The sequence below is a fragment of the Arabidopsis thaliana genome, chromosome 3, assembly GCF_000001735.4.
Source record: "Arabidopsis thaliana chromosome 3, partial sequence".
NCBI classification, from domain to species: domain Eukaryota; kingdom Viridiplantae; phylum Streptophyta; class Magnoliopsida; order Brassicales; family Brassicaceae; genus Arabidopsis; species Arabidopsis thaliana.
The window spans coordinates 15,863,572-15,887,049 of NC_003074.8; the positions used below are offsets into that span (position 1 = coordinate 15,863,572).

General features: G+C 31.8%; 6 protein-coding genes, 1 long non-coding RNA gene and 1 pseudogene across 9 annotated transcripts; 3 read left to right on the forward strand and 5 right to left on the reverse strand.

Moving 5' to 3' along the window:
* Positions 1 to 2,361: 2,361 nt before the first annotated feature.
* Positions 2,362 to 3,963, reverse strand: AT3G44100 (MD-2-related lipid recognition domain-containing protein). The gene is made up of 4 exons (NM_114278.5): positions 3,612 to 3,963; positions 3,056 to 3,154; positions 2,785 to 2,945; positions 2,362 to 2,698 (listed from the first exon to the last, which is right to left on the reverse strand). Exons 1-4 carry the CDS (start codon positions 3,700 to 3,702, stop codon positions 2,591 to 2,593), a joined length of 459 nt encoding a protein of 152 aa, NP_189996.1. The 5' UTR covers positions 3,703 to 3,963; the 3' UTR covers positions 2,362 to 2,590.
* A 1,096-nt stretch (positions 3,964 to 5,059) lies between these two features.
* On the reverse strand, positions 5,060 to 7,685 carry J3 (DNAJ homologue 3). 2 transcript variants are annotated; one of them, NM_180322.2, is made up of 7 exons: positions 7,336 to 7,685; positions 6,909 to 7,074; positions 6,690 to 6,828; positions 6,263 to 6,539; positions 5,966 to 6,164; positions 5,813 to 5,872; positions 5,223 to 5,645 (listed from the first exon to the last, which is right to left on the reverse strand). In NM_180322.2, the coding sequence occupies exons 1-7, from the start codon at positions 7,486 to 7,488 to the stop codon at positions 5,608 to 5,610; spliced, it is 1,032 nt and encodes a 343-aa protein (NP_850653.1). In that variant the 5' UTR covers positions 7,489 to 7,685; the 3' UTR covers positions 5,223 to 5,607. The 2 variants fall into 2 exon arrangements, with proteins under 2 accessions (NP_189997.1, NP_850653.1); NM_114279.4 differs by having other exon boundaries at positions 5,060 to 5,872.
* A 669-nt stretch (positions 7,686 to 8,354) lies between these two features.
* Positions 8,355 to 8,557, reverse strand: AT3G06745. Its single transcript, NR_141277.1, has one exon. It is a non-coding gene; the product is annotated as an other RNA (long non-coding RNA).
* Positions 8,558 to 11,346: 2,789 nt separating this feature from the next.
* AT3G44115 (ECA1 gametogenesis family protein (DUF784)) lies at positions 11,347 to 11,885 on the forward strand. Its single transcript, NM_148835.3, has one exon. It carries the CDS (start codon positions 11,420 to 11,422, stop codon positions 11,765 to 11,767), a length of 348 nt encoding a protein of 115 aa, NP_683677.1. The 5' UTR covers positions 11,347 to 11,419; the 3' UTR covers positions 11,768 to 11,885.
* A 1,244-nt stretch (positions 11,886 to 13,129) lies between these two features.
* Positions 13,130 to 13,553, forward strand: AT3G44117 (annotated as a pseudogene). Its single transcript has one exon.
* A 1,274-nt stretch (positions 13,554 to 14,827) lies between these two features.
* On the reverse strand, positions 14,828 to 16,259 carry AT3G44120 (F-box and associated interaction domains-containing protein). Its single transcript, NM_114280.4, has one exon. It carries the CDS (start codon positions 16,190 to 16,192, stop codon positions 15,038 to 15,040), a length of 1,155 nt encoding a protein of 384 aa, NP_189998.1. The 5' UTR covers positions 16,193 to 16,259; the 3' UTR covers positions 14,828 to 15,037.
* Positions 16,260 to 18,298: 2,039 nt separating this feature from the next.
* Positions 18,299 to 20,067, forward strand: AT3G44130 (F-box and associated interaction domains-containing protein; the record flags this gene model as incomplete). Its single annotated transcript, NM_114281.1, has 3 exons — positions 18,299 to 19,094; positions 19,819 to 19,931; positions 20,035 to 20,067. The coding sequence occupies 3 exons, from the start codon at positions 18,299 to 18,301 to the stop codon at positions 20,065 to 20,067; spliced, it is 942 nt and encodes a 313-aa protein (NP_189999.1).
* Positions 20,068 to 21,505: 1,438 nt separating this feature from the next.
* On the reverse strand, positions 21,506 to 21,809 carry AT3G44140 (uncharacterized protein; the record flags this gene model as incomplete). Its single annotated transcript, NM_114282.1, has 2 exons — positions 21,506 to 21,697; positions 21,786 to 21,809. 2 exons carry the CDS (start codon positions 21,807 to 21,809, stop codon positions 21,506 to 21,508), a joined length of 216 nt encoding a protein of 71 aa, NP_190000.1.
* Positions 21,810 to 23,478: the final 1,669 nt, after the last annotated feature.

Here is a 23,478-nt window from a genome sequence, read left to right on the forward strand (position 1 = left end):
AATATGTTTCCAATTGAACCGGTCATTAAACCGAGATTAACCACAAATCCGCGTTTACTGTACCGCGATTGTGATTTACCCAACTAATCACTCACACCGTTAAGAAGACAACGTTGTTTTGTAAGTCTACAATGGAGCTTCAAAAAAACACCACAGGGAGCCGATACAGTCACACTCACACAGAGAAGCAGTCTATGTGATCAATGAGAGTAGTTCTAGTTCTTTATTGATTTAGATTGTCATTGGAACAATTTTCAACCTCTTTTGTCTATTTTGGATGATATATTTTGGGAAGTTGATTCTATTTAGGATGTTATTGTTTAGGTTGACTGATTGATTTGGAGTCTTATCTATCCTTATGATTAGGAGTTTTATCTATTTCGATTTGTCATTTTCCTTACCAATTAACACAACACATAACATATATAGATAGATTCACATTATAAAACAAAGACAAAACGACGTCGTTTTCTTAACGGGTGTGGGATTAGTCGGGTAAATCACAATAGCGGTACAATAAACGCAGATTTGTGGTTAATCTCGGTTTAATGACCGATTCAATTGGAAACGTATTTTTAAGGATGAATCTGAAAGTACATGTTGCAATTTTAAGAATTATCAAAGTTTATGGTGGAAATTTCAGGAGCAAAAAGTGTGGGGGGGGGGGGAAAGCTGAGAATGCAATAATTAGTTTATGGCTATAAAATCATCCAACCCTTTTCTTAATGGATATAGGTGATGAATCGGGTAAATCGCAATCGCGGTACAGTAAACGTGAATTTGTGGTTAATCTCGGTTTAATGACCGGTTCAATTGGAAATGTATTTTTAAGGATGAATCTGAAAGTACATGTTGTAATTTAAAGTATTATCAAAGTTTATGGTGAAAATTTCAGGAGCAAAAAGTATAGGGGGAAAAGCTGAGAATGCAATTAGTTTATGGTTATAAAATCAGCCAACCCAATTTCGAATCTTGTTGGTATAGTTTAGTAGAGTTCTTTTACTTACTAATAAGATTAAGATAAACTTAATCGGTAACCTTGAATTTTTACAATAGACTCCACTTGAATCTTTGGGAGTAGACTCATCCGGAGAAGAAATGGTTTAACAGAATATAAAAATTTATTTGTGATGGAATCAACTGCTTGAGACTTTAGCTTTGGATCGTAGTGTTGATGAAGAAACCGAAAACAGAAGCATGCTTTCGCTCCGAAATTGGATGCTATATATGGAATAAATTAGTATTTACGCTATGAGCAGAGGGATGATGTCTTTTGTGATGAGAATTCACAAGTGGAACCATACTTATAGCTAGGGAAAGAGCTTTGTGAGATGGTTAACCAAGTTACTGTTAGAATATGTCCCACATCGAGACTTTGATAATTTGTAGAGCAATATATAAGTATGTGGTAAACATCCACTCTTGAGCTAGCTTTTGGGTGTTAGTTCGGCCCATACAAATCTAGGTTTTACGTGTTTTGATTGTGGACCACCCATGTTTGTCCAGTCCCACAAACTTCACGCTTTAGATGTCCAATTCTGAGCGTGAGGGGGATGTGTTATAATATGTTTTACATTGAGACTTTCATAGTTTGTGGAGCAATATATAAGTATGTGATAAGCCTCCACTCTTGAGCTAACTTTTGGGTGTGAGTTAGGCCTAAACTAATACTGTATGAGTTTGAGGTTTGAACAAAGAGAAAAAATGTTGATTGGTTTGTCTCAGATTGTGAGACTAGTACAACTTGCCACTTGTGAAATCTGAATCTATTTTGTTTAGCTCTATCAATTCTTACAGAAACTCATCTTGAGAAGGATTCTATGATTCACGTGACAAGGAAATAGAGGTGGTTGACTTGAAGCACACGACAAGGAGCGTGAAACAGAGGAAGTTGCATAACCGACTTTGTTTGTTATGTTCCATGAGAGAGTATAAATAGAAAGGATCGGAGAGGCTATCGTAGAGATCATCATGCCTGACCATTGAATTTTGTGTTAGGGTTCAGAGCTTGTGTGCTATGTTCATGGTCCTTAAGCAATATAGATTTTTAGTAAGAAACTTAACTAGTAGAGACCGTAAAACCTAATGTGATCTTGAATTTGAAGGTAACACAGATGACAGACCTGGAAACTCTTTTCCGCGAGTCATTAACTTCCTTTATGGATGATGCTGATCATATGACTTGTATCTTGAGCTTGGACGAAGATGCCGGAAGCTTCAATAGATCATCAGTGAGATGCATCTTTTTGGATTCATCCATTTTAGACTTTTACTTCTTCAAGAGACTCCATATTCAATAAGAAATTACTAATGTGTTTCAGCACTGTTACACTTCCTTCAGCATCTTTATTTGGTTATTCCGGGGATGATAAATGCTTTTGAAGGAAGAGATTATCATAGATTGCTTCTAACTTGATTAGTATGTTATCTTGATGACTGCTACCTTGCGCAGTGGAAACGTTAGACAGATTGGTTTGTGACTCTTTGTTTCATGTAGATCAACTCAAGTCTCTAAAGAGCATTCTTTATTTGGACACCACAAAAGTAAACGAGAGAGAGATTCACAAAGACACAATTTACACCATAAAACTTAACTAGCAAAGACCGCAGAACCTACTGTGATCTTGAATTTGAAGCTGATACACGTTAGTCTTCCGCCATTCTTGTCGTTGATTGTCATCTTTAGCGTGTAAGTACCCTGTTTCAAAGAGACGTATTGTTAGACCAGAGAAGCCACTCTAATAGGATATAGATTTGTAGATAATAAGGGTTAAGAAATCTTACAGGTGGTGTAATTGAAGGGAGTGTTTGAGAATGAGAAAGCACAAAGCTGCCAGGTGCAACCGGACATGCCGTCTCATCGCAGAGGTCATGAGTTTCGGTATGGACAGGAATCCCAACGTATAAAACCCTGATCACTACTTTTCCTCCAGAGATGTCTTCGCCTAGTACACACACCACACACAATAATATTATCAAGAAATGTCAAGAAGGTAAAGAATGTTATGATTATGTAGTGCTGAAACTTCTTAAGGAAGCAGGAAGTATCATTTACCAGTAGAACCAAAAATCTTAAATGTTGCGGCTGCACCACTCACAACAGGGTCAGGGGAGATCTTCACACCCGTGACCTTAACGGGATCGAGCCTCTTATCTACAAAGAGTCAGCAACAGTTTACAAATAAGATTCAGACTAAACAATACCAAGGAAAAATCCAGTTCATGACAAGCAAACAAAAGACATAGATAGGATCATGCCAATCGACAAAGAAGAATAAACAAGCATGGATAATCGAAATTTCTTCTGCAAACTAAAAACTTAATGCAGTTTAAACATAGAACAACACTATTAAACTGAAAGTTTCTCTCTTCTTCTGAAGTTATTGCTAAATCTGTAATAACATAGTCAAGAATTGACTTTTTGAGAAATTTCACCCTTAAATCAAACCATGCTCTAAATATTAATCTGAACCAAAATCACAATAAAGATTCAATCTTTATGGAAAGTGAAGTGTTTTAAACATAGAAAATACTGGATATTTTCTAGGTACGATCCAAAACACCCCTAATCTGAGAGAGGAAGAAGAAGAGAGTAGTAGTAAGGAACAAACCGCAGTAGGTGAAAGAAGTGGCGTGCAAAGCAGGTAAGAAGAAGACTGATAAGAGGAGAAGAAGCAGAGGCTGAGCTTGAGAAATCGCCATTGATGAGTGATTGAGAGAATTTGGTGAAGATGGAAGAGTTTTGGGTAGTTTTGAGTCTTTTGACAAAGAAATGGAATCCAACGGTCTCTGAACACATCTAACAATCTAACGGTTCTAGATTTTTTTACAGAGAAAATGTTTTTTATTTAGTCGTTTTGACTTATTGGGAATTGATTTATTTATTTATTAGAATTAGGTGCACGTGTCTCATCACTAAACTAGCTGTAGCTGCTTCCAGCACCAGGGCTCCATGTTGCTTCTCTATCTCTATTCGTTCTAAATTACATGATGTTTTTTTCAAACGAAAACCAGAAAAGACTCTGACTACGCGGCATTAACCAGTCCACCACATCAGTTGTGTGGCTATGGTTCTATGGGCTTAAGCCCATTTGACCTACGGAAGTTTCGCAAGGTAATATGTTATCTATTCAGTTTCAGTTTGAAACCATTGGATTATCGGGGTTTTTTTCTAAAGTTTAATATCTATTCGATTATTTTGAAATTTTGGTTCGGTTACAGTTTAATTTTGATTCTTTCGGTTTTAAATTTAATATACATTCGACTATTTAATTTTGAATATTTTCAGATATTTTGATTATTTTTGAATATTTTAGATATTTTTGGTTATTTTAGATATATCGGATATTTTTTATTATTTTTAATATTTTTACTATTATATATATTTTTAAATATTTTTAATTATTTAGTTTAGAAATAACTAATAGTTATAAAAAATATTTTTATTTCTGTTATTTTCGATTACCCAAAATATTTTGATTCGGTATCGATTTAGTTCGGTTCTTTTGATTATAAAATTTAGTATTAATTCGGTTATTTTATTTTCTAATTTTTGGTTTGGTTTGGTACAATTTTTTTGCTAATTTTAAAACTAATTTTATATAAAATTTTTGTTCAAGCTACAATTACAACTCTTTTTAAAATACAACTGGTATGATCTCTATTGTACTCACATAACTATTTGCGTATTTGATCCGTCATAGTTGATTTTATAAAATCTTTTATTTGAGAAAGCATTGCTAAGATTTGTGTAAAGAGAAATTGGATTAAACTTTCATGTTTATGTTTACGTTTACATTCACGTTAATTTCGTAAATATACAGTCACAAGATATTGCCAAAAAATAAATTAAAGAAGTCAAAGAAAAATAAAAAGCTGACATAATTATATATGCAAACAACAAAGCATATAGAAAATTAAATTAAGAAACATTTTTAAAAAATATAATATTATATTTTACGTAAATATTTCTATAAATTAATATTTTATTAACTTATAAGATAAATTAATAAATATTAGTTTATAAAATAAATTAATATCACTATAAATTAATAAAATTGCGTCGTCCGAACATTATTAATACATTTTTTACTAATTTATAGAGTTTTTACTAATTTATAGAGTTTTTACTGTAGTTCGTACGTACATGTCATCGGAGTTAACACCCAAAACATGGTGACATATACAACAAAAAGGATAAATATGAACATCTTAGACTATATAGCAGCATTTGTTCTGCATGAACACAAAAATTATTGAATTTTAAATCCATATCAATATAGAAAACACACAGTATATATGTTCTTAGACATTAAATTACTACAAATTTAATCATAAAGAAAAAACACAAAATTGTAATAAGGCCTTAATTTTTAAAGTCAGAGGAAAAAGAGAAAACAAGTTTCGATGTTCCACCGAAGTGGGCAAATTCTTAAACCGTACCAAACTCCCATAAAGACTCCAATACACTTAGAATGAAAAAGCAAGAGACAAATTGGTTGGAGCCCAAACCCATGTGGGTCAAAGTCTCTCTAAGGAGTTACTTACTGCTGGGCACATTGCACCCTTTGAGCACCACCCGGATGGTCATCATCTTCATCGTCATCATCATAAGCCTCTCTTTGAGCTTGTGCCTTCCTCCTCATCTCATCCTCAATGTTGACATCGTGGAGCGTGGTCTCCTCGCATTCATCTATCTCCATGTCACTCAACTGAGCTGTTGACGGCTTAGGTAGAACAGCTTCCAGTGCTTTGGTCTGATCTGGGCTCAACGAGTCCGGGAACTCCACTGTGAAGTGGATGTAGAGCTTACCCTTCATGAATGGCCTCTGGTATATCGGCATTCCTTCATCGCTTATTGCCTTGTATGAATCTGTCAAACACATAAGATAAGTGATCATGTTTCAATCAGAGACAGTTATAGTAACTGTAAAATCTGAGTATGACGATGCATCTGAATACGTACCAGGTTTCACGACCTCCCCAGGATTAGATTTAATGAGAAGACTTCTGCCATCCAAGTGAGTCAGAACAAATTGGAAGCCACACAAAGCTTCGGTTAGAGAAAGTGTGTGCTCCACAAAGAGGTCTTCTCCCTTTCTCTTGAACTTTGGGTGCTCTTTCTGCTGAAGGACAAACACTATATCTCCAGTGACAGTGTCAGGCTGCACCAACACAAAAACATAAAACAAAAGGTTAGTCTCCAGAAGAAAAGTAAACATACTAGTAATCAAAGCTGGAGTAAATGTATGAGAGTAGATACCGCTTCATCTGCTTGTCCTTCAAATGTGATCTTCTGACTGTGTTGCATTCCCTTCTCCACATTCACTTCAAGCACCTTCTTCTCAGGAATGACCTTGTCTCCTTTGCATTGTGGACACCTGTCCCGATCATTGATGGTCTCACCTGTCCCTTTGCATTCATTACATGCATGCTGCATCTGCTGGATCATTCCAGGTCCAAGCTGCCTAATAGACACCTTCATACCAGATCCCTGACACCCTCCACATTTCAAGGAGGCTCCAGATTTTGATCCCTTTCTGCAATCACAAATTCAGAACCTTTTAACCAACTGGGGTCACAAATTGAGATAAAGGGTTTCTGTCAAAACTTAAGCTAATTCATATTATTATGAACCTAGGACACATATAGCTACACCAAAAACGCAAGATCGAGTCGAATGTACTAACCCGTTACACTTAGAGCAGAGAGCATTCCTAGAAAGTGAAAGCTTCTTCATTGTACCAAGGTACACATCCTCAAGAGATACCTTCAAGGGATGAACAACATCCTCACCACGCCTCTGCCTCCTTTGCCGGCTGGTATTACCTATTCAAAAACAGAAACATATTCAAACGAAAATTCTCAATTGCGATATCATAAAGTGTACAGTGTCCAAGGAGACTCACCTCCAAAGGGGCCTCCACCAAAGAAGGATGAGAAAATATCAAATGGATCATGTCCACCTCCTCCACCACCCATTCCTTCCTTGAGTGCATCCTCTCCATACTGGTCATAAATCTCACGCTTCTCCGGGTCACTAAGCACTTCATAAGCTTGTGCTAACTCCTTAAACTGCAATCAACACATAACACAACAAATCAAACTCATAACCTAACAAAGAACCAAACTTTAACCACTCAATTATCAAAGCAAGACACATCTATATCATCAAAACCCTAATTTTTGATTAATCGCCAAAACTCAAACTTTTTTATCAGATCGGATCAAAATTCAACATTAAGAAACTAACAAGACAACAAATCAATCGAAAAAAAAAACACAATCAAACAATCGAATTCGAGAGAATCTAAGCGGATCTAAGAAATTATTCACCTTCTCGGGATCTCCACCCTTATCAGGATGATTCTTGATAGCGGCTTTTTTGTAAGCTTTCTTGAGATCTTCTGGTGAAGCGCTCTTAGGAACACCTAAGATCTCGTAGAACTTAGTGTTGTCGCTCTTCTTCGAGGGTCCTCTACCGAACATCTTTTCGCCGTTGTAACGAAAACCCTAGAGAGATTGGAAGGAGATAGAGAAAGAGAGAGAGAAAAGTGTCTCTCTTTCGATGTTTGGGTTGGTTGATGTGGCTGCCGTTTCTCTGAGAGGACTTCTCTCTTATGAAGAGGCTAAATTGCGTTTGCTTTTGTTTGAGGTTTTGTGGAGTTTGGAACTCTCTAGAATGTTTTATTACTTTCTTTTTTCCTTTTTTTCTCTTAAAAACATTATTACTATATTTGATATTTCCAACATGTAGAGATAAATTATTATTTTTTTGAATACAAAAGAGGAAAATTATATTATTTGGGTAGACAGAAAAGTATATTGTAGATGTTTGTTGTACAACAACGACTACTAAGATTATATTGACTTGTTTGACAAAAAAAAGATTATATTGACTTTTTTTTTATGACGATTTTTTTCAAAAAAATTTGTTTTGTTTTGTTACAATATTAAGTAAATAAATTTTTATACGAGCAACATAATAACAAATTATAAAACTACATGAGTTTTATGTAACTCACGTTACTTTTTATAAAACTCACATAAGTTTTTTATGTAAAAGAAAAAAAAATTGTGTTATTCTTCTCAACATAACTAAAAAATTTTACAATCGATTCACAAAAAAAAACTAATTATTAGAGTTTTGTTAAAGAGCGTAAAAAAATATTTTTTCATTTGATAATTTAGAAAAATATATTTCGTGAAAGAAATTTAATTTTGTTATTTTTTTGTTTGGTTTTTTATCTTTGTATATTTGTTTTTAGAGTCACTGACAATTGTCGGTTCGTCGGCGACTCTTTTTTTCTTTTTTTTCTTAATTCTCTTCTAAAGTAAATAATTTGTATTGTCGGAGTTACAACTGTAAAAGGTGACACTAGCGATTGAACTTTGATTTTTATAGATTTTATTATCCGCTTACTCGATCGCTCACCATCACACTTCTCTCTAACTATCAAGATGAGGTTCTGGATTCCCAAGTTTTGTTACGATTTTCTATCGATTCTATCTTCACTACTAACGCGATCGATCAAAGTGCTCTCCATCGTGTGTCCCTTGGTCGCCGATCTTCTTTATCGTTCTCACAAACTCTATCTCCATCAATTGGTTTTGTCTCTAAAGAACACATTCGTGGTTATAGCAATTTGTTGGTTGAAAACGATGACGGTTTCTTTCTCTTCATCTTTAGAGAGCGTCATATTGGTAAGTAATTTGATCATCACTGATTTTACCATCTTCTCTGGGATTTATAATAAGGATTACTCAGGTCCGAATGTTTTCTTCACCATCCCTTCAATTGATTGGTGTTATCTTGAAAACATTTTGAAGTTCCTCAACCCAAAATTGTTTGGTGTCATCACTACTGACATTTCATCTTTCTTTTACTTATAGAAGAAAATCAAATTGAGATATTGTTTGATACTTATTTCGGATTTTTTGAAGATTTGGGAAACTCTCTAGTTGAGGATTGTGTGGCTCTAAAAACCAAGACACATAAAAGTAGGAGTTATATGATCCAGATAGATTTGTTGGAAGAGATACACATGGATGTTGGGGATACATGCTATCATTGGATGATGTGGAGAACAATGTGATATATATATAATTGCAATCAGAAGATGGCTCATACTATACTGAGACGTCATAATTTATTCTCGGGATATAATGGTGAGAGAAAACAAAGTCAAAGATAGTTAAAGTGATTATGATACGGAAGTTTTGGTATCATAATGTTGATATTTCATAACTGTTATCAGAAGCATATGGTTTTAAATACGGTATGCGATATGGAAGTTTAAGCAAGAAATGCTATCCAGAAACATAATTTGCATAAGCGTAAGATCAAATACGAAAAAAATAGATTTAATAATCTGTTAACGAGTAAGACTTATATGTCAAAAGCATCGTCAATCACTATAGTTTGTGTATTTTTCTCATTTTATGGTGCTTACGTTATAATTTTCGTTCGATGTTTTGTACAATGACTTTATAGTCTTGATTTGATATTAACGAAGGTAAAAATAAAAATAAAAATTATCTTTGTTTTATGCTAAATATTTTATTTCATAAAAGAAGTTTAAAATATATATATTTTTTTTTATAATATTTTGTTTTGCAAAAAAAAAAATTTACATAAAATAATATTATTTTGTGAATAATAGTTTCTTGTTAACATGCAAGTAGGTTGGTAAATAAGATGACATGATAATCTATACTATTAATTGGAAACATTTTGTGAAATACAACCTCATGAGAGTAGTTTAAGACTAAGTAAATGATTGTTTGCATGGGTAATTAGGTAATTAACAACTAGTACAACTAGATAACGGACAATTCCTTCTGACCCTTATTAGATCCACGACATACGAAAATTCTTTCTCATTTTCCATGCGCTTGATGAAAATCTTCAATATCTTCTCTGCGTAAAATCCTGGCGAACGGCTATAATTGTACATCGTTGTAGATCTCCTACACACTTGCCTCGATTAATATGCAAATCTGTTAATAAATCGGAGTAACTGGGATTCGAACCCCAGACCTCTCGGTGTAGAAGTATTAATGAACCATTGGTCAACCATTGGGCCAATGGGGCTTCCAAACTTAATATTCAGCATCAATATATATATTTCGAATATAAATCGAAATATTTTGTATTTTTCCATTTATTAGAGATAAAACAACAAAATTCAACATAAATTAAACACTCATAATGATATATATTTAGAATACTTAATATTTGAACCTTGTACTTATTTTACTTAAAATTTTATCCATGTAAAATTCGAACATCATATCCACTAATTTGGCATCGAATATTGATACAGTTTTAAAATTTAATCCTTCAGTTTACAAGCTGAATTTGATATCACTACTTGCTTTTATTTTGTACTAGATGAGTATCCGCACTACGTGCGGGTTTATATATTACTATTTACAAATTGTTTTATATAATGTTTATTCATATAAAGTAAAGTTAAATGCATCGGTTTTGAAACATAAATATGAATTGTAATTGTTTTCAAAAAGTCCAACTATATTAGTTCATCTGAAAACGAAAGTGCTTGAGTTGTTTTTTATTGTTGTTCTAGATTCTCAGTTTTTTTTTAATTTATATATTCTTGTTCTTTTGGTTATATATTTAGTTTGTGATACGAGGAAATTTTAGAAAATTTATTTCTTACATTAAAAATATAACATGTCTTTATTAACCATGTCTCTGCATATCCATTCTAATCATATTCAACTTGATGTTCTTGGAAAGTTTAGTTAATTTCTTGTCATAATCTTATATCTTACGTATTAGTTATAAGGATAGCTCCTCAAACATCTTTCAAATTACTTGTTTTCTTAGCATAAATCTCGAAAAGCTTAGATATATTTAATCTGCATATTCATTTAGTTTCTTTCATAATAATCGTTTAATTTTTAGGTAAGGAATATGTGTAACATGTTTGGATCTCAAAATTAAAGAGGATATATTGAATTAAAAAAATGTAGAAAGAGTGATGATTCAAGTTCTGATTAATTATATCCTCATATTTTAGTTATTATGTTGAATTAATTACTAATTATGTATTATTTATTTTATGAAGTTTAGGTGGCAAGCTCTCATTGCTGATGTGTCAAGTTGTGGGAGAGAGTTGGCCAACTTTCATATATATGATTTAAATTTCAAAAAACAGATTGACTAGATAAATTTTAACGTACGATGTTTATTTATTTATCAAGAGGTTAAAAAATTCACATTAATTACTGAAGTTAATTTTATAATATTTTCTTTAGTTACGTTAGATATTCAGTCACTTATAAATAGTTTACATAGCTTCATGTCTAAAATACCAAATAAAAAAAATAGACTTCATTACATTCTTTTAATATAATAATAATAAGTCGATAAATTCTAACCATACGAAAAAATATGGCTAAACTAAGCTCTAATGTTACTGCGCTATTCATTGTTGTAGCTTTGATGTGTGCGTTTGTTCCTGTACTTTCTGTCAAAGAAGCTGAAGCAAAATCATTATGGGACACTTGTCTAGTTAAAATCACTCCTAAGTGTGCATTGAATATAATCGCTGTTGTTTTTGGAAATGGAACCCTCATTGAGTCTTGTTGTCACGATCTTGTCCAAGAAGGAAAAGTATGTCACGATAATCTCATTAAATATATTGCTGACAGACCAAGCTTAATTGGCCGTGAAACACAATACTTGAAGAAGAGGGATGATGTGTGGACTCATTCTGTCTCAATCTCTAAAACTGCTTAAAATATGTGTGTTTTTAAATATTAATTTGATCGAATATATCGATATTTGATTGTTCTAACATTTTTGTTTCCGGAAAATTAATTTTTATGTATTTACTTTAATACAAAATAAATTAAAGCAATCTCTCGTAAGATGAATAAATTTCAAGCTTTTTATATCAAAAACAGAAAAATGATCAAACTTAATATAATCCAAAAATGAAAATGTACGAATAAGAGAAAACATTGTTAGTTTTATTTATATATTTTGATATTGGGCTAACTTTACTATCTAATCAAGGTAATTACGGGAAAAAAATATTTTTTGTTCATTTAAAACAAAAAAAAATAATTTGTTTTTAATACATTTTAACTCTTTTATCAGAAAAATCCTTAAATCAAAATCTCATCACACTAACAATGGCTTTTTATTTTTCAAAATCTACACAAAACTTCAACTCTAAGGTAAAGATAACGTTTGAAAGAGTGTGCAAAATCCGTTTCTGTAGTAAATTGAATCATTAATCTTTTGAATTTTATATAAGTATTACTTTTTAGATTCATGTAATAGTTGTGGTTACAGCTCATTAGACGTCCACCCCACAACTAGGCTAGCTTAACATTGAGAATATTGAACACTCAGTCATTTTATTATGTCTAGTTCTCCGTTGCTACATTTTTCAATATTTTTTATGGAGTTTCTTGATTTAAATCCAAGTTCTTCCAAATAGTTATACTTAATATAGGTTCAGTGAAATATTTTTTATGTGTCCACTGATAGAGATCATCTATTTAGTTTTTGGTGGACGTCTTGCATAACTATTAGTTATGGATTTCAACCATATCCGTCTCTTTTAAATATATTATTCAAGTCCCGTTAATTATTATTTTTAGATTAAACCAATTGTTCAAATTTTCTTTCTAACATGACTACCATCATCAAACAAAATGTGAGTAAGACTTTTAAAAACTCATAATGATATATATTTAAATTACTTAATATTTGAACCTTGTAGTTATTTTACTTAAAATTTTATCTATGTAAAATTCGAACATCATATCCACTAATTTGGCATCGAATATTGATACAGTTTTAAATTTTAATCCTTAAGTTTACAAGCTGAACTTGATATCACTACTTGCTTTTATTTTGTATTTAAATTTCAAAAAACAGATTGACTAGATAAATTTTAACGTACGATGTTTATTTATTTATCAAGAGGTTAAAAAATTCACATTAATTACGGAAGTTAATTTTATAATATTTTCTTTAGTTACGTTAGATATTCAGTCACCTATAAATAGTTTACATAGCTTCATGTCTAGAATACCAAATAAAAAAATAGACTTCATTACATTCTTTTAATATAATAATAATAAGTCGATAAATTCTAACCATACGAAAAAATATGGCTAAACTAAGCACTAATGTTACTGCGCTATTCATTGTTGTAGCTTTGGTGTGTGCGTTTGTTCCTGTACTTTCTGTGAAAGAAGCTGAAGCAAAATCATTATGGGACACTTGTCTAGTTAAAATCACTCCTAAGTGTGCATTGAATATAATCGCTGTTGTTTTTGGAAATGGAACCCTCATTGAGTCTTGTTGTCACGATCTTGTCCAAGAAGGAAAAGTATGTCACAGATAATCTCATTAAATATATTGCTGACAGACCAAGTTTAATTGGCCGTGAAACACAATACTTGAAGAAGAGGGATGACGTGTGGACTCATTGTGTCTCAATCTCTAAAACTGCTTAAAATATGTGTGTTTTTAAATATTAATTTGATCGAATATATCAATATTTGATTGTTCTAACATTTTTGTTTCCAGAAAATTAATTTCTATGTAGTTACTTTAATACAAAATAAATTAAAGCAATCTCTCGTAAGATGAATAAATTTCAAGCTTTTTATATCAAAAACAGAAAAATGATCAAACTTAATATAATCCAAAAATGAAAATGTACGAATAAGATAAAACATGGTTAGTTTTATTTATATGTTTTGATATTGGGCTAACTTTATTATCTAATTAAGGTAATTATGGAATAATTATTTTTTGTTCATTTAAAACCAAAAACAATAATATCTTTTTAATACATTTTAACTCTTTTATCAGAAAAATCCTTAAACCAAAATCTCCTAACACTAACAATGGCTTTTTATAAACTAAAAATAAAAAATAAAAAAATGGCTTTTTAATTTTCAAAATCTACACAAAACTTCAACTCTAAGGTAAAGATAACGTTCGAAAGGGTGTGCAAAATCCGTTTCTATAGTAAATTGAATCATTAATATTTTGAATTTTATATAAGTATTACTTTTAGATTCAGGTTATAATTGTAGTAAAAGTTTTTTATACCCCCACCCCACAACTAGGCTACCTTAATATTGAGAATATTGAACACTTAATCATTTTATTATATCTAGTTCAATCCATTGCTACATTTTTCAATATTTTTAATGGAGTTCTTTTATTTAAACTAGAACTTGTAAGGAAGTGAATTGGGTGAAAAAAGAAACATAGTTTGAATTAGGAAAGCTTAAATTTTGAAACATAATTCTCTCTTCTTTAGACATCACTTATTAGCTTACCGTCTCTGTACGAGAGTATATATGTAAGGAAACATGATTTGATCAATAACACTTTAAGAAAAACTAATGTACCACTTGTGAATATGATATCAGAGCTGAAAGGAATATTGAAATGACTTGACGACCAAGACAAACAAAAAGAAACACACAAAGAAAGATATAGCTTATTTAGTCACCTCTCTTACTCTGTTAGGGTATTCATGCAGCAAATGACAAAATTTTCATTGCTCTCGTTTTCAATACATTTATTTGCTTGGTTTTACATTAAACCACACTCAAAACACCTTTTGTGTTTCAACTTTGGTCCAAAGTTGTGGTTTCAAGTAATTTGGGTGGCTTATTGATTAGTGAATATAACTGGAAGGTTACTAGTGGGTTGGATGTTATCTAGCTGTACAACTTTGTAAGGGAGTGAGTTTGGTATCGAAAAGAAAACTCAGTGCAGAGACAATGAGAAAGCTTTGTTAGTATATGTTTTAAGAATCACTTTTGTCATAGAATTAGAAAACATAAATATTCTCTTCTTAAAACATTATGAGACATGGTTTGATCAACAAAAATAAAACTGTGTTTAAAGCAAGAATTATAACACACTAAGGCAGTTGAAACATAAATATCTCATAATACCACATCTTCATAAAAATACTAATTCACAGGATGAAAACAGAAAAGGGAGAGATTAAATGTAGAGCTTGTTTTAGTAATCTCTTTTCCTTTTGCTTCCAGCTAGCTCGATCTGACCCAAACTTGGAACATAATTAACAATAATTGGCGAATATCCTCCAATTGTCTGAACTCCAAAATTCAGTAGTATGAATTTAGTATCCTCCCCAACACTGTAAACATTCTCCTCGTCTTCTTCCTCCATCCATCCCTTACTCTTACAACACAAGACGACTTTCTTCTCCTCGTCTAGCAAGAAACTTAGGCCATGCCAAAAACCAACGTCAGGCTTCGGATACAATGATAACACCTTGCTCCACGACACCACATTGGCCTCACCAATCTTACTTGTCACCCATACCTCAGTCTTGGATGTAGAACCGCCCTGTACTAACACCGAAAGCTTCTCGTCTCCGACAACGGAAAGATTAGAAGCCTCAAAACCATGCACTTGACAGGGGGGAGGCAGAGAAACATAACCAAATCTCTCTGTTCCAAAATCAAATTTGATCAAGGTTATGCGAAGGTCCGGTGGCCTTCGTCTTCTATCTATACCCAACCAGTAAGTGTTTCCCTTCAAAGAGAAACACTCTCTAAAGTAGTCCATGTAGTGGGGTGGCTTGATAATATCATCAATAACCCTCCATGAGTCAGAGCTAAACTCGTAGATTTCAGAATCCTTGTCTAAATAATTAAAGCTCATGGCTTTGTAGCTCTTATTACAGGACTTGTTGTCATATCCAAGAATAAAAGCCATACCTTCGTTGTAACGATCACCGAGTTCGATCCACTTGGTTACACCAGTTAAAGGGTTCCAAACGACGAATCTTGAATCTTTTTGGGAGGTGCATAACAACAAGCCATCACAGTGAAAGACTCGATCTATATTGAACTGAGCTGCTGAATTCTTAGAGTGAGGATCGACTAAGCTGACCTCATTTTTAACCTCTAGAGATGGAGTAGTTCCATGGAGATTGACGTTTATAGGACAAATCCTGTAGTTCTTCGTCAACGTGAGAGGTTGAAACTGCTTTGCGGCTTTTTCAATGTGCTTTCTTGCGAATCTCTTGTCATCTTTGAATAAACGATTCCATTCTTTGCAACTGGATCGTAATCGCTTCAGAGATGTGGCCGGAACAAAACAGAGTATCTCTTCTACTAAATCCTTTGGAAGCTCCGGTAACGTCATTTTTGATCACTGAAGAAAACGGCAAGTGGCTCTCAATATAGTCTAGGGCTTTCCATCTTTCATTTCAAGATAACTGGTTATGTGCATTTAGTTTAAAATTATAACTTTTAACCGGATAAACCGATAATCAATACCAAAGGATTTGGATAAGTTTTTTTAGTCACTCACTTTATCTGCCAGCAAGCAACACAACAAAACCGATAAGTTTTGGCCTTAGAATCCTCCTTGTCCTAAATTAAAATATCATTAATAAGAATCTTCCATTAATTAGTGGATCTCTTATCAATAGATTTAGTGCATGATTTAGCCTAAATTTTTTTTAAAACTTTGATTACTTACCAATCGTGTTGTAATTTTATTTTTAAACTTACAGCCCAGTTTTTCTTTTTTTTTTTAAGTTGTAGTAGAGTAAATTCTCAAATCCTTATTTTCTTGGCTGTAGAGATTTTAATTCATTAAATAAATACAAAAAATTGAAATTATCAACATAAATATATAACAAAAAAAATAAAGATAAGTTTTTTAAAAAACTGATAATTATCAAACTTAAAAGAAAAAAAACAATTTATTTTATCAAGAATTCATAGGATTTTTTTCTATCATCATAATATATTTATTTAAAATAGTAATACAAGGCATTTTATTTACTATAAAAAATATATTTTATTACAATTATTATATTTATTAATCTATTTTTTATAAATATTTAAAATCAAAACTTACAGCAATAATTCTATAGCAATAAAACTATAAAAGCTACTATTATAGCCAACATAGCTACAGCAAAATCTCTATAGAATTTGTTTTACAGTTACAGCCCAACCAATCACTCATTTAGTTCCTTAACTTTAAGTAGTGTATTTGTAAGATAGAGAGAAAAAACACCAATTAGTATATTTGCAACATAGCATGATTGGCTTTAGTGGTAGAACTGAAGAACTTTAAAAGTGAATGAGTGATGAATTCTAGTTGTACAACTTGTAACTTGGGTGAAAAGATAACTCAGATAAAATACCAGTAGAAAAGCTTTGTTCATGTTTAATGAATCACTTTTGTTAAGGACATAGAAAAGCTTGAAAAATTGAAACATAATTATGATCTCTTCTTTAGAAATCTGCTCTACAAGAAGAGATTTGATCATAAACTTTAGAAAGTTGTGTTTAAAGCAAGGAATAATACTGAGCAATTGAAACATCTGACAATACAACATCTTACATCTGACAATACAACATCTTAATGAAATATCAGTTCAAAGGATTATTCAAAGCAAGATAAACATCGATCTGTCTGATTTGGAGTTATTGTTTTGGAATGTTTTTGATTGTGTCAGCTGCTCAACATTTGATGTGATTGATTAGTCTCTGTGTTGGTATTTTGTGGAAAATTTTAGAACTAGCTTTCAAGTTGATCAATGAAGCTGTAGAGATCGCATAGGCAAAACCATAGTCCTATAAAAGTTAGGTTATATGTTCTGTGTCAAACCTACCGACCAACTACCTTTAGCTGAATTGGAAATTAAGTTTTGCATTGAAATCAATTCTTGTAATCTCGTATAATGGGAATCAATCTAGTTTCTTGTTAGATTCTGCTGATTAATTGTTTATATATATACTGAGAAAACCAATAGATCTTCTCTATTTTTGTCGTAAACCAGATACAAAGTTATAACAATTAAAAACAGAATATATAAACATGATATTTCTCCAAATATTGTCTCCTTGTTCTTAACTCTTAAGAAATGAATAGTTTTTTCTTATTTCTTACAAAAATATGAAGTTATTATTGAAATATATATTTCTTTTTATTTATAACAACTTACAGATTAATTGTTTTTTATTTATTCCTCAAATCTATGTTCTTAACTTCTTATCCTTGAGAAATAAATATTCAGTAATTTTATTATTGGAAGATAAATCTCTTTCCTTTCCAATTATTAAGAATTATATGACACTTACTTTTGATATATTTTTTAATATTGTCCCAAAAAAGGAGGGTGTTATTTCATTTTCGTAACAGATAAAAAGATCATTTTTCATATTTATTAGAGTCGCACGCGGTGGTGGTATATAGATTCTCCTCTAAAGCTACCGAAGTCGGAGAAAGGTAATGGCGTCAGGGAACCTTCCGTGGGAGTTGGAGGAAGAGATATTGTGTCGGCTTCCACTTGGATCTCTTGTTCGGCTAAGATCCGTATGTAAACACTGGAACGATTTTTTCAACGACAAATGGTTCATCAAGAAAAGTTTGGGTTGTGCACGTCCCCAATTCATAATCCTGCCCGAATCCAAGATTTATTCGATAGGAACCATCGGTCTGGACGGCGTTGATCCGAAGATAGAGGTGCGTGAGCTAGCTTGTCAGTTTCATTTTGAGGCTGAGAAGTGGGCATTTACCGCGGCTTGCGATGGATTATTGTTTCGTGACTTTTGGAATCAAGGGGTTACCATTTGGAATCCATGGTTAAGACAGGTTGGGTGGATCGAGTATAAGGAGAACAGAGATTTCCGTTTTTGCGGTGTAGGATACGATGCTGGTAAACCCGAAAAGGGCTACAAGATCTTTGGGTATTTTAATCGTTTCTATGACACTAAACTGAAAATCGACCATAGATTTGCGATCTTTGAATGTGCGTCTCAAGCAGTTAAGTTCATTGATTCCCCGGAATGGCCAATGCTGGCAGGTCGAGGTGAATATGTGTCCTTGAATGGGAATTTGTATTGGACTGCTTACAATGAAGAGACTCGTGAGCATTTTCTCGGAAGCTTTAATTTCTCCACGGAAATATCCATGCGCTTTTGTCTCCTTCCTTGTGCGAAGCATGTTTCTGGCTTACGAGATAAACTTGTCCTCACTGTATTTAAGGGCGATCGGTTTGCATTGTTAAAGCAATCTCGTATATCAAGTAATACAGAGATTTGGGTAACATAGGACAAGATTAACTCTAGTAATAACGTGGTGTGGTTAAACTTGATGACATTGTCAATACCTGATTTTCCCTCGCTATTCCATCAGCTTTCTGATATTAGTTACTTCATCCATGACATGACCCTTATCCTGTGCTGTGACGACAATCAAACTGGAGTGGGTTGCATCTTTATTGCGAGGGGAGACTTCTGCAAGAAGATTCAAATAGATTCTGTCTTTCTTGGGTTTTCTCAATGTGTCTATCTTCCAAGTTTGACCTCGGTTCCTTTGGAATTCAGATCACTACAAGTTTAGAATTTCGATTTTTCGAGTACAAATAGTCTTTGAAATGTGATTCTGTTTTCATGTCCTTTATATAATACTAAATGAATATCACGCTACGAGTGAGTTTGTTTTGAAAATTGTGAAGCGTGAGTTTGTTTTGAAAATTGTGAAAAAAAAATTACTGATTGTTCTTGCTAATTTATGTTTATTTTTTATTCGTTATTATGTAGTTAATAAAACTAAATCTATCTTATGTAATTACAATTTTTTAGATTAGAACTTATTTTCGTACTTGAAATATAACCTGGCAAAAAGACTTACTTGTCAGCTGAGACCTCTTGCTTATTCGCGTAATATCCTTCATCGTCCTCATGGCTCTAAGTTGTTTTTATCCTTTTTAAATGGGATTTATTAAACTTTCTCGTTTATATTTTCAGAGGATACAAAAGTTCTAACTGCACAATACGGACCTAAAGCAAGAACGAAAAAGAACGAAAATGCTGAGAAGGCTTGTTTGAAGTCATATGGAAGCCTTAAACCGGATAGATTGGTAATCGTAAACGCGTTTAGTTTTCAGAAGGAGGCTTGTTTTGTATAGTACAGGTGATTCTTGGTTTTTAGATTAGAATTTCTTTTGCTTTGAATATTGATAGGAAAAGTTGAAAAAGAGTATGAAACGATACTAAAAAGGACGCTACAGAGTATTTGTGTTTTGAGAGTTGTTCCAAATACCACCACCTCAGTGATAATTCAGGTGAGTAGCTATTCAATGTTGTGTATGTATATTGTCAACTTGAGTTGTATCTGATGTTTTCATTTTGTAATTTCCGTGTAGGTTGTACATGATGGTGGTTCTGTATCGTTTTTATGTTCCTTGCACCTTGGTAAACATTTACTAATGCTTTCTGAAACACATATGGTATAAACAATGTATGTTTGAGTATTTATAGAGTTTATAGTAGTGAAAGTTTGTAATCCCATAAACTGAGAGTGTGAATATGTTTTTGTGTAACTTTTACTGTAAATTTTTCTTTTGAAATGGTTATTTAATTTTATATATTTCATATATTAGATATATTCTAAACGTTTTTTGTTAAATATTCTAAACATTTTATAAACTTTAAATAACTATAATATTTATCTTTAATAAAGTATAACATTAATAAAGTCCTAAGATTTCTCCTTTTTAAAAGTAATTAGAATTGATGGAGATATATTAGATAAGGAAATGCTAATAATTAGGAATATTAATTAAATTATAATAATTAATGCCAATGGGATTCCTTGTAAATAAATTCCAACTTGAGGATTTATTGTAAAATGGCTGTAAAAATGTATATGTAGATATTGAATCAACGTGATTTAGATGAGATTGTACATAAAAAAAAAATGTCATGTGGTGTACTGGTAATTAATAATCATTATAAATCATAACCTATAAATGTCTTATAAAATAATATAATTTGAAAACTATTATATATAATACATAATTATTAAGTTTTAAAAATTAGTATTTAACAAAAAAAATTGTCCCCGATATATTGTGGGTTAAAATTTTGTTTAAGTAATGCGATATTAGCTAAAAAACAATCTTGAAAAATATATAAAATATATTTGGCCAGCTTTTCAGTACTTTTTAATTAAATATCAATTATATGGATGAAACTCGATTCTCGTAGGGGTTGATATATTAAAACAAAGGTCTCAAAATATAATTGAAATGGGAATATGTTTAAATTCTTAAGAAAATAGCTTGCATCATTGCTTTTTTTTTACTATCATTGAAAACTAAACGCAATCTTCCTCTGTATTGAAATGACCTTATATGCAACAACGGTATTTATAAGTCTAAAGATCAAATTGATTTAACTTCATAACATACAAGTTTATTGTAATTATTAAAACATATTAAAAATAATAAATTTGACTTAACCACAACACACGTTGATCTTTGTCACCACACATTGATCTTTATGCAAAAAATAAAATCTAAAAATCGCTCATTATTCCTAAACTTAAATATTTTTTGGGAAATATGGGTGTATAACCAATAAAAAAATTATAAATTAAAAAACTAAACTAAAAAACAACCTTTCATTATATTTTTTGTGTAATGTATATTATTTACAATTTTGTCCTCATCACCATCACTAATAACCACCACCAAATCATAACACGGCCACCACCACAGGCTACCGTCGCCGCCGTCACCACCACCACGGCTGCCGCCGTCACAGTCATCACCACCATTGTTGCCGTCATTACAGCCACCGTCACTGCCGCCACCATCACACCACAGTCCGTCACCACCATCACCTTTAATCATCCTCACCACCACTTTTAATCACCATCACCACCACCTTTAATCTCTCCCATCAGCACCACAACCTTTTGCCACTCCCACCAGCACCGTGACCATAACCACCATCATCACTACCTTTGGTCACTAGTCACTACCACCATCACTTTTGATCACCACCACCACATTTGGTTATTATATTTGCCCTCTATGTTAGTTTTTTTAATTTATACATATAGTGTTATATAGTTAAATAGTTTATCAAATATGGTTATTGTTGCAAATGACCCATATTTTTTTGTGCGTTAAAGCAAAATAAATGAAATTAGTCAAAGATGTTTTTGTGCAAATAAAACATTCATTCATGTTTACTCTCTTGTCTCTTATTATGATTTCGAGATTATCAATGTTTCCTTTCTTAATTTGTTAACTACCATTAGACAATATCAATGAGAATACTTATCAACTACTCTATTCAAAAACAGATCAACAAAAAACTCTAGGTCTTTCTAGAAGGCAAAAATCTTCACATTTTTGTTTTATAGTATATTTAAGTTCACATAAAAACTATATTTAAAAAAAAACAAAATGATTTGATGTCAGATGTTTGATGGTATTTTTGGTGGAGCGTGAATAATTTATTTTAATGAATTTGGTTAAATAACAAAAGATCTTTTGAAATGTTGAGTATTGTAAAAAAAATTATGGTATTACATTTTTTATCGGTTGTGGATTTTTTCTATATATATTTTGAATTATTGAAATTATGTATAGTTAATTAGAATGTTTATAAATCGTATACTATTGAGAAATATAATTTATGTACTAGTTTATTTAATACATAAATTAGATTTATGTGATATTTATAATGTATGAAAATTTTAAATACAAACATGCATAATCACATAAACAAAACATATATGATTTTATTGACTTTACGTTTTAATCGATTCTAAATCATTTATAAATAATATTTTAATTTAGAAATATAGAATAATTGCATCGCATCCATATCGCAAAGCTATCTATAGTTTTAGCTAAACATATTACTTCATATTGGAATCGAAAGCATTTACAACGGATTATCGTTAGGATCTTTAAAACTTTAATGTTATTGCACATATTTCGGCTAAAACATGTTTCCTCCTCACAACTTTTTTTATCCAATATCCATCATTTTGATGAACTCAATATCTGTATCATAACTCTATACCGCCTCATATCGTTTTGCTGAAGAGAAAAAAACAACAACGAATTACAACCTTTTTTGTTTGTTTTATAAAAATATTAGCACAAACTCAAAATGATAAGTGTGGCAAGAGAAAATATTAAAAGAGAAACCATTTTGAGATGTACCACTAGCACAAGCATGAATCCACTTTGGGATATTTGTAGAGCCTAAGATGCGATATGACCACAATTTGAGAATTATTACGAAACAAAATGGGTTTTTGGACTTGAAAATAAATAACTTGAGGTTAAGTTTATTAAGGTATAGAATTTTGATGACTTCAATCAAATCTTAGAAAGTAAATAAATGAAAGATTTTAAACGATTGTTAGAGAATTTTGCTTATTGCATCAGTGAATGATTAGATAATAAAAATTATATTTAAATTAAATAATACAAAAAAATCCAAAAATAAACCGCGGTGTAGCGCGGATGATCAACTAGTGTAAAGTAAAATTTACTCAAATTGACTCTAATCTTAACAAAAGTAACTAGAATGACTCCATTTAGCAATGACGAACTAAAATGACTCTAATCTTAAGTAAAAAGACTAATTAACCTTAATCAA

Bases quoted from the DNA above. Each gene is read 5' to 3' on its own strand.
- AT3G44120 (NM_114280.4), bottom strand. From the start codon at position 16,192: ATGACGTTACCGGAGCTTCCAAAGGATTTAGTAGAAGAGATACTCTGT.
- AT3G44100 (NM_114278.5), bottom strand. From the start codon at position 3,702: ATGGCGATTTCTCAAGCTCAGCCTCTGCTTCTTCTCCTCTTATCAGTC. The intron at 3,155-3,611 runs GTTTGTTCCTTA...GACTCTTTGTAG, and splicing joins CACTTCTTTCACCTACTGCG to ATAAGAGGCTCGATCCCGTT. The intron at 2,699-2,784 runs GTAAGATTTCTT...TCTTTGAAACAG, and splicing joins TCCCTTCAATTACACCACCT to GGTACTTACACGCTAAAGAT.
- J3 (NM_114279.4), bottom strand. From the start codon at position 7,488: ATGTTCGGTAGAGGACCCTCGAAGAAGAGCGACAACACTAAGTTCTAC. The intron at 6,829-6,908 runs GTGAGTCTCCTT...GTTTTTGAATAG, and splicing joins TGGTGGAGGCCCCTTTGGAG to GTAATACCAGCCGGCAAAGG. The intron at 6,540-6,689 runs GTTAGTACATTC...TTGTGATTGCAG, and splicing joins CTCTGCTCTAAGTGTAACGG to AAAGGGATCAAAATCTGGAG.
- AT3G44115 (NM_148835.3), top strand. From the start codon at position 11,420: ATGGCTAAACTAAGCTCTAATGTTACTGCGCTATTCATTGTTGTAGCT.